We start from the raw sequence: 15,214 nt of genomic DNA, 5'->3' as shown, positions 1-15,214 counted from the left end.
TCTTCCTGTTTTTTTTTTTTTGGTTTGGTGAGGAAGATTTGCCCTGAGCTAACATCTGTGCCAGTCTTCCTCCATTTTGTACATGGGATGCTGCCACAGCATGGCCTGATGACCGGTGTGTAGGTCCATGCTCGGGATCCAAACCTGCGAACCCTGAGCCGCCAAAGTGGAGCACACGAACTTAACCACTACGCCACTGGGCCGGCCCCTGATTAACTCTTCCTTTAAGACTCGCTTATCAATTGAATGTAGGGTAATAAGGGAAATAGAGGAGGCAAGGATTTCTAGTGTGAGCAACTAGGAGAATGGTGAGGCCATTTATTGACATAGGGATGGGAAAGGTGAGGAAGAAAATCAAGAATTCTGTTTGACACGTTAAGATTGACCTGCCTATTACACAGCCATGTAGAGATGTCCCGTTAAGTGGTTGGGTACACTAGGCTGAAGGTTGGGGATAGAGATATAAACGTGGGAGTAGTTGGCAAACAGAATATATGTGAAGCCTTGAGCCTATGTAATATCACGTAGAGAGTGAATGTACATAAAGAAGAGAAGGTGGCCAAGGACTGAGCCTTGGGAACTCCAAAATGTAGAGTTCAGGAAGAAGAGGAAGAGCTAGCAAAGGAAACTGAGGAGTGGCCAGCGAGGTAGGAGACAAACCAAGAGTATACAGTATCCTAGAGACCAAGAAGAAACCACTAAGAAGGAAGGAGGGTGACTTAGGTTCTGGGGAGGGATTTTATTTTACTGATTGAGTGATTGATTGCATAGGTGATAGATTTACATGATTTGAAAATCAAAAAGGCACAAAATTTTATACCATAAAATGTCTGTCTTCTACCCCTGTCCCCCACCTATCCTGGGTCCCCTCACCAAAAGCTGCAAATTCTTCCAAAGAAATCTTATGCACATACAAGCAAATATGTATTGTGTCAATATTCTTCTTTTAGGATTTTTTTTAATGATGACAGGTTTGAATGATGTTCGCATGTTGATAAGAATGATCCATTAGCGAGAAAGAAATTGATGTAGTAGAGAATAGTGGTAACAATTTTAATAATATGGTTTGTTGAGGAAAGTTTATGTATAGAATATCCTCTGTTCAACAAATATTGAGTACCCGTTATGTACTAGTCCCTCTGGTGAGGAATATATCAGGGGAAACCGTGGCTCAAGAAGCTTACAGTGTGGTGGAGAAATTTTAGACTGGTGAACGGAGAGTTGCCACAGCAGTCAGTGCTCTGATGAGGACGTATTCTTCCTTTCTGTGAAGGAAGCATAGAGCTGTTAAGTCCCCTGGGAGCCATGGAGGAAATCTTCACAGAGGAAGAGAGATGAAGAGCTGCCTGAGTTGAAAGGAGTACTGAGAGTGTGCAGGGCAAACCTCGTGCAAGGGTCTATTACATTCAGTATAGCTCTGGCATAGCTGTGGCGTTTTCCCCTATACTTGTGGCACAGTAGAGAAATGGGAAGGTGCCAAAGATTTCTTGCAAGTTGAATTATAATGTGAAAGTTAAAATATAATGATATTTATATGATATAAATATCATATTTATAATTCTGAGGTTTCATATTGTATCTGTCAGACTACACTGAGTACAACTTGTTAAAAAAGTACTATAGCATCAAAATCTGTGGGGTATTGGATTCAATGTTTAGATTTTTCTTTGTATTTTGGAATGATTGAAATAGTGTAAATTGGAATATCTCAAACATAGTTTGACATTGTTCTTTAATAATATTTAACATACAGTGAAACTCAGACTTGTAGAAGTAACTTTATTTTCTTCATCTCTGTTATTTGCCAATCACACATCATTTGTGCAAGTCATATATTGTTTTACTCAGTATAAAATTTATAGTTTTAATGCATGGTACCATTGATGTATTTTTTACTGGTATATATTTTGGTTTATGGGACTGTTTTAACAGTGAGTTATGTATTGGTTTGTAGGAACTAAAGGAGACATCCCAAATTTTGGCACAGTGGAATACTGGTTCCGATTAAGAGTTCCCATGGATCAAGCTATTCGACTTTATCGAGAACGGGCAAAGGCTTTGGGATATATAACATCAAATTTTAAGGGGCCAGAGCAAACGCAATGGGTAAGCTTGTTTAACTTTAAGACCCTTTTATGACACAGAAAATTTCTGTATATGTTGTGCTTTAAACTGAGATCATTTTCTTTCGCAGCCATCAAATGGCGTTTTTTAACTTTTTATTTTGAAATAATCATAGACTTAGAGGAAGTAGCAAAAATGGTACGAAGAGGTCCTGTGTACCCTTTACCCAGCTTCTCCCAATTGTAACATCTTGCATAACTATAGTATAATATCAAACCCAGGAAATTGACATTGGTACAATGCTGTTAACTAGACTACAGACCTTATTCAGATTTTATCAATTTTTATATGCACTCATTTGTGTGTGTCTGTGTGAGGAGAAGTTCTGTGCAGTTTTATCATGTGTGTGTATTCATGTAACTACCACCACAATCAAGATACAGAATTGTTCCATCACCTCAAAGGAAATTCCTTGTGCTACCCAGGCCACTTTTGAAAAGTGGATTGCAATGCTATTATCACACATCAAGTGACTTTCATTACAATTTCTACTGTTAAGGAAATAAATAGCTATTATTGGACTATCAGCTATTGTCCTTCTTTCCAACTGTTTCCTCATGTTAGATTTCTGAAATGCGAAGTAGAATACAAAATGAATATTCTCTTGCTGAGAATTGGAAGTTTAAATGCAATTCCTCAGAGCAGCATTTCCAAAACTATGGAGTCTTAGTGGCCATATTTCCGAAAGAATTCTGTGATCCAATAAATGCAGGAAGCACTGAATTGAGCAAAGTTAAATAGAGTCCTTGACTTTAGGACTTTCCGCGTATAACGTGAATCTCAAGAGGAAGCATAAATATATACTTAAGTTGAGTAACAGAGGGATAGAGTATGGTAGAAATATTTCGGAATGTCTGCTCAAGTCATAATTATATTTTTTCATTTGGAACTGCCCTCATTCCCAATCCATGGGGCTGAGCCCCCAGTGGCCAGCTTTATGTTCTGGGATCCTGTGCTCTCCCACTCTCTACCCAGTTATAACAAGTGATTCAGGAATATCCACCTGACCCCAGGTGAGCCAATCAGATTCTGCTTTCTGAGATCAAGAGAAAGCAAGACTTTTACATGCCTAGAACATGTAAATTTGGGAGCTGTGGGACAGCCATCTTCTACCGTGTTAACCAGCAAAGGAAAGAAAATGAGTCTGGAGAGAAAGAATAATAAGCAAGCAATATAGAGAAAAATGGAAACTAGATGGAGAGTAAATTCTGGTGAGTTTCCAGTCTCATTACCTTCCCAAGGCCCAATCACATTTCTGATATATAGTTCCATGAAATAACCCTATAGCCTTATATTAAAGTCTCTTTTTGGTTGTATTTGATAGGTGGGATTAGTTTCTATAACTTTCAATTAAAGAACTGTGACTAATATAACATTGATTCCCAAACTTAAGAAAGAATGGCACCCGTTTCCTAGAAATCATCTTTCTGGACTAGTATTTTTCAGAATACATTTTGGGAAATGCTGTTATGGAAAAGGGAATTAGAAATAGACCAGATTATTTATTTAGTTTTGTAGTTTAAATGTTTTTAGACTCCCAGAGTCTGGCTGGAATGAGTCGTTTCCTGTTGGAGTTGCAGCTTTTATGGGTGGACTTGGGGGAGAAGCGGAGGATGTAAATCATTCCACTCAGCTTTCTATAGCTGGATGCAAACTAGCCCTTGGAAAGCAGCATTGTGATTCCCTTCTCAAATTTCCCATCTCCACACCACCGGATGTCTCTGACTATGCTTCTATTTTTCGTTGTCTAATAAACTTCTCCAGAGTCATAGGTTCCAAATGCTCAATCCAAATTCAAAAATGCAGTGGAAGAGGGGTCCCTTTGTGGAAGGTAGAGAATATCTCCAACCCTAAAATAAACAAGGCACTGAAACACTAACATTTCTTGGTCCCAGATCACATCAGCTATGGTAGGCTTAACAGTCCGTGCAGTTGTTTGCTAAAATACTTGTGCACTGGCTGCCTGAGTAGATAGCTCTAAAGGGGTCCATGGAGTAGCATCTAGCTCTGCCTAATAACTCCTTTTGTTCATCTCTCTTCTGAAATGTTCTCTCAATCCTAGCTTTTTATCCCCTCCAGGGTTTATCTCTGACTCTGTTCTCTTATTCTTGTAGCTGTTAGATTTTGATATACTGGCTAATCTTGGCCTCAGGTATCTGCTTCCCCAAACCCCATTGGCTGAGGATGAGGGCCAAACCAAATATAACAAAATTATCTCTATGGGTAGGCCCCATCAAATTCACTGGATTCTCACTAAAGAATGGGATATGCTCGGGGCTGGCCCTGTGGCGCAGTGGTTAAGTGTACGCGCTCTGCTTCTGCGGCCTGGGGTTTGCGGGTTCGGATCCTGGGCGCGCACTGACGCACTGCTTGTCAAGCCATGCTGTGGTGGCGTCCCATATAAAACAGAGGAAGATGCACATGGATGTTAGCCCAGGGCCAATCTTCCTCAGCAAAAAGAGGAGGATTGGCAACGGATGTTATCTCAGGGCTAATCTTCCTGACAAAAAAAAGAACGAGTGAGATATGCTCAGAATAGCTGGAATGGTGAAGGATTAGCTCTTAATAAAATTGTGAACTAGATGACATTTGTCTTTGGACCTATCTGCACACTTTACTCATTAATTATTAAAGAGAATTAAGGAACATCAGATTAACTTTTTTCTTGGTTTATTTGGTTTTAACAGCAATGCTCAGTCTTCTGTGTTTGTTGCTAATAGCCTCTGTTCACACATGTTCTAGGGAATAGTGGTTTTGAATAAGAACCAAAAGTCTTTTACTGAGAAATTCACTATGAAGTGAAAATGTGCAGCTTTTTGTCTGTTTACAAAACTATTTTGTTTGGGGGTTGGCAGCTACTATTTATCTTTTCATTGTTTCATTACTATAATATAAATATGTGATTTTTCCAGTTGAGTCAGCAAGCACCCAAAACTGCTCAGCTCAGTTCTGCTGATTCCACAGATGGCAAGTTAAATGAACTTCATATTAGAATAAGACGTTGCAACCACCTGCAGTCCCGAGCAAGCCACCTGCAGCCACACCCGTATGTTGTGTACAAGTTTTTTGATTTTGCAGACCATGATACAGCCATCATTCCCAGTAGCAATGATCCACAGTTTGATGATCATATGTGTTTCCCAGTGCCAATGAATATGGATTTGGATCGATACCTTAAATCAGAGTCTCTGAGTTTTTATGTGTTTGATGATAATGATACCCAGGAGAATATTTACATAGGAAAAGTCAGTGTGCCTCTGATTTCATTGGCACATGACAGGTGTATTTCAGGTAAGCCTATTTCTTGAATCTATGAAATTGTGAAAAAAAAAAAAACCTAAATTATACCTCGTTGTTATGGATATGATCTGTTTAACTAATCTTAACCTTCTCAGATAATCTTAAACTTTGGACCTATATTATATTTTTTTAGTTATTTTCTTAATAGTTGTCCCAGGGATTACAACATGCATTTTAGCTTATCACAGTCTACTTAAAATTAATGCTAACAGCTCCACTGAAATTTAGAAAATCTGCTCCAATATGATTCCATTCCCTCCCCCCTCCTTTCTGCTATTAGTGTCATATATATATGCCTATATATGTTATAAACCCAACAATACAATGTTACAATTATTGATTTGTATAACCTTATATTCTTTAAAGAAGTTAAAAGAAGGGAGAATATATATAATTATAGGAGACTATTAACTTACGTGTTTGCAATTTCTGGAATTCTTTATTTCTTCATATGGATTTGAGTTACCATCTGGTGTCATTTCCTTAACTCCAAATTACTCCTTTTCCTCCCCCTCCTTTGTGCTATTATTGTCATATTTTTTTATCTTTATCTAAGTCCAACAATATAATTTTACAATTATTGTTTTATACAATTGTCTTTTAAATTGGTTAAGAGAAGAAATGAGGAAAAACATATTTATACTGTCTTTTATAATTACCTATGTAATTACCTTTATTGATCTCTATTCCTTTGTCTTGATGAGTTATCATCCAGTGTCACTTCCTTTTCAGCCTGAAGAACTTCCTTTAATATGTCTCATAAGTCGGATCTGCGGGCAATGAATTCACTTAATCGTTGTTATCTGGGAATATCTTTATTTAGCTTTTATTTTCTGAAGGATAGCCTTGCTAGATATAATATTCTTGGTTGTCAGTTATTTTTTTCTTTAAGCACTTTGAGTGCATCAGACAACTGATTTCTGGCATCCATTGTTTCTGATGAGAAGTCAGCTGTTCATCTTATTATGGTTCCCTTATACTTGATGCTGTTTACAAGATTTTCTTTTTTGTTTTGGCTTTCAGCTGCTCACTATGATGTTTCTAGGTGTGGATCCCTTTGTGCTTATCCTACGTGGAATTTATTGAGCTTCTTTATGTGTAGAATACTGTAATGTACCAAATTTGGGAAATTTTCTGCCATTATTTCTTCAATTATTTTTTCTGCCCTTTCTTTCTTCTCCCTCTTAGACTTCCTTTACACATATGTTCATATGTTTAATGGTATTCCATAGGTCTCTGAGGCTCTGTTCATTTTTTTTCATTTTTACTCTTCAGATTGGATAATCTCTATTGATCAGTCTTCAAGTTCATTGATTCTTTCTTCTGCCAGCTGAAATCTCCTGTTGAGCTCCTCTATTGAATTTTTTCATTTTAGTAATTGTACTTTTCAACTCCAGAATTTCTATTTAGTTTTCTTTTTTATAATTTCTCTCTCTTTATTATATTCTCTGTTTTATGTCATTGTCATCACACTTTAATTCTTTAAATATGGTTTATTTTTGTTCTTTGTATATATTTATAATAGCTGCTCTGACGTCTTTGTGTGCTAAGTCTAACATCTGTACACCCTCAGAACTTATCTGTTGATGGCTTTTTTCCTGTGTATGCGGCACAGTCTCCTGTTTCTTTGCATGTCTTACATGGCTTTTTTGTTTGTTTATTTAAAACTGGGCGTTTAGGACCTTTAGGATACTATATTGTAGCAACTCTGAATTCCAAACCTCCCCCACTCCATGGGGTGGTTACTGTTGCTATTTCTGTTTGTTTGGTGAATTGCCTGGACTAATTCTGTAGTCTTTTTCCCTCACTGTAGCCACTGATGTCTCTGCTAATTTTTTGTTTGTTTTATTCTTGTTTTAATTTTAAGCCTGAGTTTAGTGGTCAGCCAATGATGGGTCAAAGGTCATGTTTAAAAGCCTTGAGCTGGTAGGCTTCTACCCTTTGCCTGTGGGTCAGTGAATAGCTTGGGTAGTGCATTCAAAGTTTAGGCAGTCTACTGTTCTCACGTTCAGCCAGGGGTGCAAGTAGCTTACTAGGGTGTGTCATGCCTCCTGCTGTTCTTAGTGAGGTTCAGTAGACTTTCTTGAATAATGCTTCTCAGTTTGTTGTATACCTTTGATCAATTTCCAGAGTCCTTAAATGGTTATTTTTGATCATTTTATACAGTTTTATCATTGCTTTTTGTGGAAAGGGTTTACTGAGCTCTTCACTCAGCCATTCTGGAAGTCCCACCTGTGCCTATAATAGAAGTTTATCACCTCCGTGTATTCCACCTATATCCTATTTTTCTATCTAAAGTCTAGACTTATTTTGGTTTTTTTTCCCCCCAACCAGCCATTAAAAGAAGTGTCAAACACTTGAGGACCAAGTAAAGGCTACCCCTAAACAAAAGTTATGCTTGAAACATAGGTTTATCTTCTTCAAGTCAGGGATTTTTCATACTGAAAAATCTAGTGTCAAGATTAAAATTTGTAACTCAATATTACAGATGCAGCTAGATAATACTTTTTGTTATTGCGGTATGTTTTGCGTGGTTTGTTTATTTTGTGGACATTTTTTGCTATTCTACTATTAATTTGGAGTAATTTAACGAATTCCAGCAAAATGTATTTAAAATTATAATAGAATTATATAGTAATGTAAATACTCCTTTAGATATATAAATTACTTGAAATTTTGAAGTTTTAATATATTTTTCCATACAGACAAGCCTCTTTTGCAAGAATAATCAAATCAAAATGAAGGTTGATATTTGAGCTATAACCCAGATAATGTCTTAGAGGAAGGCTAAGAATTCTGAATAGTCTCTGAATTTAATTTCAGTGAATTAAAATATTTATAAGTTAATTTTCTCATCTTTGAATCAGTATTATTTTTGATGCTTTAACTTCTGAAAGCAGTCTGCTTGAGAGATGAACCTATCATAGATCCTTTTGTCTTTATTTTATTCTCTAAGTCACTTGAGTTGTAAAAGCCAAAATTATTTTTAAGGTTGTGGATAGTTCTCTTTGCTCTTCTTTAATTTTTATGGTAATAAACTTCACTCTAGCATTAATTACAACTATTTTTGTAATTTAACAGGAATATTTGAGTTAACAGATCATAAAAAGCATCCTGCAGGAACCATCCATGTTACTGTGAAATGGAAATTTGCTTACCTTCCCCCAAGTGGATCCATAACAACTGATGACTTAGGAAATTTTATACACAAAGAAGAGTCAGAAGTTGTTCAAGGACTCCCTCCAACGTCCTCTGTTAGCACATTAATGGAAGTGAGTAACAATGACTTTGAATTTCCTATAAAATTTAAGAAACAGCCAAAAAAAGAAAAAATAGATGAAGCTTTAGCTTAAATGTATGTTCATTATATTTAGTTTGACATATTGGTTTATCTTAGGCACCAACACCTAAACCAAGACAGCGTTTGACACCTGTAGATAAGAAGGTGTCTTTTGTGGATATCACACCACATCAGCATTCTGTAAGTAGTAAACTCTCAAAATATTGATTTTTCTCCCCATAACAAATATTTGAAATAAAGATATAGGTATAGTATACCCTACCTGATTTAAATGGAAGCAGATCAATAAAATACTTCCTTCTCCTTTAAAATGTTAGCTTTGTAAGTTGGCACTGTGTAAAAGTATTAAATGTTCTTAAACCTTGCAAAACTCACAGTGGCTTTCCCTTTGCCCCATCTGATAGTCAGTTCTCAGTCCCCATCTTTATCTCCCAGTAAGTTTTGACACAGTGGAACACTTGCTGCCTTTTCTCATGGCCTCCTGGATACCATACCTTCCTGGTTTTCCTCTAACTTGACCAGTTATTCTTCTCAGTCTCCTGGACCACATCTCTAAATGTTGAAGTGCCTCAGCAAACCTCAGACCTAGACCTCCTCTCAGTCTGTATCTACATTAAGAGATCTTATCCAATCCCATAGTTTTAAAAAGCATCAATGTGCTGACACTCCCGTATTTATAATCTTCAGCATTGATCTCACTGCCAAATTCCATCTTTTATTTTCTTACTGCTTATTTCATGTGCAGTCTGGGTGTCTAATAGGAATCTAAACTTAACATGTCAGAAAACAAACCTGATTTCACCAACCCTCTTCCGATATTTTTATCTCTTCATTGTTTCCCATTCTCAGTAAATGACATAATCATTTACCCAGTTGTGCAGCCACAAAATCTTGGAGGCATCCCCTTGACTCCTCTGTTTCTCACATCCCACATTTGGTTCATCCACAAAACCCATCAGCTATACTTTCAAAGTATATCGTAAATTCGCGTCATCTCCACTGCTACCACTCAAGTCACCATCATTTCTCATGGACATTTTAAAAAAATATTTACTTTGTAATTGAGGTTAATGTCTGTATAGTAAAGGAAACAGATCTTATGCACACAGCTCAATGAATTTTTACATATGTACAGACTTGTGTAACTACCACTCAGATCAAAATATTCTTTCTCCCCAGGGCTTAAAATAATATCTGGCATATACAGAACATTTCATATATATATGCTAAATAAATAAATTCAATAATATTCAGGTGGTGTTTTATAGCTAGCATTTATTGAGTGCTTATTATCTGCCAGGAACTGAACCTAAATGCTTTATATCCATTGAACTCGTTTAATCTTCACAACAACCTTATGTAGTTCATATTAGAATTATTCCATTTAAAGATAAAGAAAGTAGGGCTGGCCCGGTGGCGTAGCAGTTAAGTTTGCACGCTCCACTTCCGTGGCCCAGGGTTTGCAGGTTCAGATCCTGGGCACGGACTTATGCACTGCTCATTAAGCCATGCTGTGGTGGCGTCGCATATACAAAAATAGAGGAAGATTGGCACAAATGTTAGCTCGGGGCCAATCTTCCTCACGAAAAAAAAAAGATAGAGAAAATAATGTTTACAGAGGTTAAGTAACTAGCTCAAGGTCAAAGTATTAGATCTGGGATTCAAATACAGGTAGCCTGATTCCTACGTAAATGATCATTAATATAAAAAAGACATATATATAGAGATGTTTGTTGCAATGTTAGTCATAATAGCTATAAATCATGAACTAGTTAAATGTCCAACACTAGTGCAATGCTTCATTAAATCATGATACATCCACTCATTGTAATATTATGTTGTCATTAAAAATTATGTTTACCGTGGGACCGGCCTGGTGGCGCAAGCGGTTAAGTGCGTGTGCTCTGCTGTGGTGGCCTGGGGTTTGCCAGTTCGGATCCCAGGCGCACACCAACACACTGCTTGTCAAGCCATGCTGTGGCCGCGTCCCATATAAAGTGGAGGAAGATGGGCACGGATGTTAGCCCAGGGCCAGTCTTCCTCAGCAAAAAAAAAAAAAAAGGACAATTGGCAAATATTAGCACAGGGCTGATCTCCTCACAAAAAAAAAAAAATTATGTTTACCGAAAGTTTCATATCAGAAGGAAATTTTATGTTACAAAGTTAAGTTTTCTTAAGGTAACAGGATATATTGTACTTATAATTACCACTATGTAACCAAAAAAGGTTTTTATTTGCAGTAAAAAGCAATTATATAAAGAAATGGAAATCTAATTATTAACAGATATTATCATTGAGTAATGGGAATATGGATTTTTATTAATTTCTTCTATGTTTTCTTGTTTATCTTTCACATTTTCTATATTGGGCATGTTTACTTTTAAAATAGCAAAAATGATAAAACTGTATTTTAAAAATAAACATCAGTTTATGAACCCTGAAAAAATAGTTGACTATAAATTGACATTTGATACAATAAAAAGATAATATTGATCATAGGAAGTACATACCTATTCTAGCATATACACTTTTTTTTTCCTGAGGAAGATTCACCCTGAGCTAACATCTGTTGCCAGTCTTCCTCTATTTTGTGTGTGGGTTGCCACCACAACATGGCCACCGATGAATGGTGTAGGTCTGCACCCAGGAACTGAACCTGGGCTGCTGAAGCAGAGTGTGCCAAACTTAACCACTAAGCCACCACGCCAGCCCCCTGTAATTTTTTAAATTACATGAGTAATGTATAATCATCATAGAAATATTAGAAGTACATATAAGCAAAAATTAAAAACAGTAAAGTAAAATTGAATTTCCCCAAATCTATGTATCAGAGAGAATTGTGGTGAATTTCATTTCATACTTTTTCCCATGGAAATGTACACACGTTTGTTTATTTGCATGTTTGTTTTTTAATAAAACAGTATACAACTATATACATTCTTCTATAACTAGCTTTTTTACTGATCATTATATCATGTACTCTCTTCAGTGTCAGTAAGTACAGATCTACATTATTATTTTTCATGGTTACATAGAACTCAGGTATTTGGATGTACTATATTTTATTTAACTAATGCCCTATTGTTGGACATTTGCATTGTTTTCACTTTTTTGTGACTATAGACAGTGCTTCAATGAACTACACTTGCAGTTCTTAAATTGCATATATATACCGTGAAGCATATCAACCATTTTACTGAAATGCACTAACTAAATTCAGTGTCATATGGGTAACTACTAGATTTGTTCTTAATTTTTATTAGTGCATATACATATATTAAAAACGCTTAGGATGATTTGGCATGGGCCGCCCCGGTGGCGCAGCAGTTAAGTGCGCACGCTTCGCTTCAGCGGCCCGGGGTTCGCAGGTTCGAATCCCAGATGCCCACTGACACACTGCTTGTCAAGCCATGCTGTGGCGGTGTCCCATATAAAGGAGAGGAAGATGGACACGGATGTTAGCCCAGTGCCAAGCTTCCTCAGCAAAAAAGAGGAGTATTGGCGTTGGATGTTAGCTCAGGCTAATCTTCCTCACAAAAAAAAAAAAAAAAAGCTTAGGATGATTTGAGATTTAGCAATAAATACAAAATAACATACATGCATGTTTATACATTAATATAAGGAGACCTCTGCTCCTCCTGAAGATATGAAGGAAATTTCACCAGAAGTGGAACATACACCAGAAATAGAAATTAATATGCCAGCTGTTGCACGTATTCCCAAGGTATTTATATTAAAATTATTTTTCAAGGTATAATTTGTTTCTTAAAGACTTTCTCTTTGTATTGACACGGATCAGGAAATCATAGCATTGATCCTATTTTTGTATATGACTTCCCTGGAATAGAAAGGTCAAAAATAGGACAAGTGTAGCAGCTATAATTATGCTGATATTCACAGGTAGTAAATACATATGTGAATTAAAGTATTAATGTAAAATTCATTTTGATATTAATGCTTTTTTCATTCTTAGTTTATAGTCATATTTCCATTTTTATGCATATTTTCACATGTACAGTTTAAGTGATTATTTTCTAATGAACCGTGTCTATATATTGCATGTATGTATATTTAAGTCTCAAGTTTACATGCTTTATTATTCAGGTGCTTCAGCAAGAATGCTGTAGATGTGATCTAAGCGATAATAAATATATCAGTGTGCTTTCATTTCTTCAGGTTCCTCAAGAAAGCAGAGTAGATAAGGTGAAAGGGAATAGTGAGAAAATGCAACAAGGAAGAGATGATGACGTGTCCTTCCTATCTGAGGGTCAGCTTGCAGAAAGAAGTTTGACTTCTTCTGAAGATGAAACAGAAATAACTGAAGAATTGGAACCAGAAGGTGACTTCCTTTTTTTAACTAACATTATTTACTTACTCTTTGCTGTATTTAATCTGCTAGAGTGTACCTCATGGAACATCTTCGTGTCGTAGTGGCTCTACTTCACAATACCTATTTCTTCACAGAAATGATGGGATATAGTTCACTCTAGTCAGCTATGGTCAGGTGGAATTATTGCGTTATCTTCTTATCTCAACTGGGAGAGCCACAACAGAATGCAAGTATTGTTGGCCATATTTCCAGTTTATATTTTAAATGGCTTTATATTCTCTTTGGGTTCAGTACTATCATCTGGATTATTCTAGAGGACTTGAATTTTTTTTTTCGGTGAGAAAGATTGGCCCTGGGCTAACATCTGTTGCCAATCTTCCTCTTTTTGCTTGAGGAAGATTGTCCCTGAGCTAACATCTGTGCCAGTCTTCCTCTACTTTGTATATGGGACGCTGCCACAGCATGGCTTGTTGAGCAGTGCGTAGGTCCACGCCCGGGCTCCAAATGTGTGAACCCCAGGCCGTTGAAGCAGAGTGCATGAACTTAACCACTATGCCACCAGGCTGGCCCCGGGACTTGACTTTTTAAAAATTAAAACTAATAACTCAGACAAAAAATGACTATTTATAACATGATATAATTTATGTAAATATCTAGAAAAAGCAAACTAATCTACAGTGACGGAAAGCATTTAAGTGGTTGTCTGGGGAAGGACAAATGGGAACAGAGACATGGAGAAGGAAAGAGGTTACGATGGAACGTGACAAAACTTTTGGGGGTGATGGATATGTTCACTATCTTAATTGTGGATGGTTTCTTGGAATTATATATATGTCAAAATATCAAATTTTGCACTTTAAATGTATGCAGTTTATTGTATGTCAAATTTGCCACAGTACCGCTGTAAAACTTTTTAAAATGTTTTTAAGTAGTATGAATAACTTGATTTTTACACACTGTTATTGGTTAGGCTGTTAGAAAAGATCTGTTACCATATCCTTCTCTTTAAAAGAATTATTTTTTAATTTCATACTAGAACAACCTATATTTTTATTTCTTTTATTTCTACCGAAACTAAACTTGGAATTTTTGTGTGTGTGTGTGAGGAAGATCAGCCCTGAGCTAACGTCCATGCTAATCCTCCTCCTTTTTTTTTTTGCTGAGGAAGACCGGCTCTGAGCTAACATCTATTGCCAATCCTCCTCCTTTTTTTCCCCCCACAAAGCCCCAGTAGATAGCTGTACGTCATAGTTGCACGTCCTTCTAGTTGCTGTATGTGGGACACGGCCTCAGCATGGCCGGAGAAGCAGTGCCTCAGTGCGCGCCCGGGATCCAAACCCGGGCCGCCAGTAGCAGAGTGCGTGCACTTAACCGCTAAGCCACGGGGCCGGCCCCTAAACTTGGAATTTTCAGTCTTTTTTCTCTCTTTTCTAAAAAGTAATGTAAATGTAAATATCTTTGCTGCTAAAAAAGGTTCCAGACATGATTTTCGTATTGTTCTTTTAAGGTTATCCTTATAATGTATGCTTATTTTTCTCTGTTTCACATGGTACAAATATAATTGGTTTAACAGATTTAAACCAATAAAATTTTATTTTTTAACAGATGAAGAAAACAAATCAGCTTCCGACAGTGATGAGTGTGTTATTCCAGGTCCTATCTCCAAGAATATCAAACAGGTCAGTAAACTGATGCCAACTAGAAATGGTTTGAAATAAAGTTGCTTTTCATTCATAGTATATCAATCTTCATATATGAAAATCTTAAGGCAAAAATATTTCTGGAAAAATTTTAATGTATTATCATAATCTTATCCAAGTAATCTGGTACAAGAAAATTTTATTTACAGTTTCATTATGTAATGGGCCATAACATGTAAGCATTACTTTTGTCAACGTGTTAAGAGTACCTAACATCAGTAGCTTCAGTAGTCACTTGCTAAAACCAGTTGACTTCCCTGACTCCTTTTCAGAACCATTGTACAAAGATATATTGAATCAAATGTGAACTTTAAAGAATTCAAAATGTGAGATTACATTTAACTCTGTAATAACTTGCATATGTGAATTCATAGACTTCATATCTAAATATGTCCACTGATAAACTGTTAAAGTTATTTTATTTCTGTCAAAAAATTAAACCTTAGAAGGTAATGAATC

At 36.4% G+C, this 15,214-nt stretch overlaps 1 protein-coding gene across 5 annotated transcripts in view; it reads left to right on the top strand.

Moving 5' to 3' along the window:
- Positions 1 to 15,214, top strand: part of RPGRIP1L (RPGRIP1 like) — a 96,158-nt gene that overhangs the window by 47,115 nt on the left and 33,829 nt on the right. For 4 of the 5 annotated variants that reach the window (XM_058527823.1, XM_058527820.1, XM_058527822.1 and 1 more), the window contains 7 exons: positions 1,955 to 2,106; positions 5,037 to 5,415; positions 8,506 to 8,696; positions 8,822 to 8,905; positions 12,348 to 12,449; positions 12,902 to 13,064; positions 14,661 to 14,734. In XM_058527823.1, coding sequence (XP_058383806.1) covers positions 1,955 to 2,106; positions 5,037 to 5,415; positions 8,506 to 8,696; positions 8,822 to 8,905; positions 12,348 to 12,449; positions 12,902 to 13,064; positions 14,661 to 14,734 — 1,145 coding nt within the window. The remainder of the gene's footprint in view (positions 1 to 1,954; positions 2,107 to 5,036; positions 5,416 to 8,505; positions 8,697 to 8,821; positions 8,906 to 12,347; positions 12,450 to 12,901; positions 13,065 to 14,660; positions 14,735 to 15,214) is intronic. The other variant, XM_058527824.1, reaches the window with a different exon arrangement.

This window comes from Diceros bicornis, chromosome 32 (assembly GCF_020826845.1).
Source record: "Diceros bicornis minor isolate mBicDic1 chromosome 32, mDicBic1.mat.cur, whole genome shotgun sequence".
Lineage (NCBI taxonomy): Eukaryota > Metazoa > Chordata > Mammalia > Perissodactyla > Rhinocerotidae > Diceros > Diceros bicornis.
Note: the sequence above shows the minus strand (reverse complement) of the source record. Positions and strands in the feature narration are given on the sequence as shown.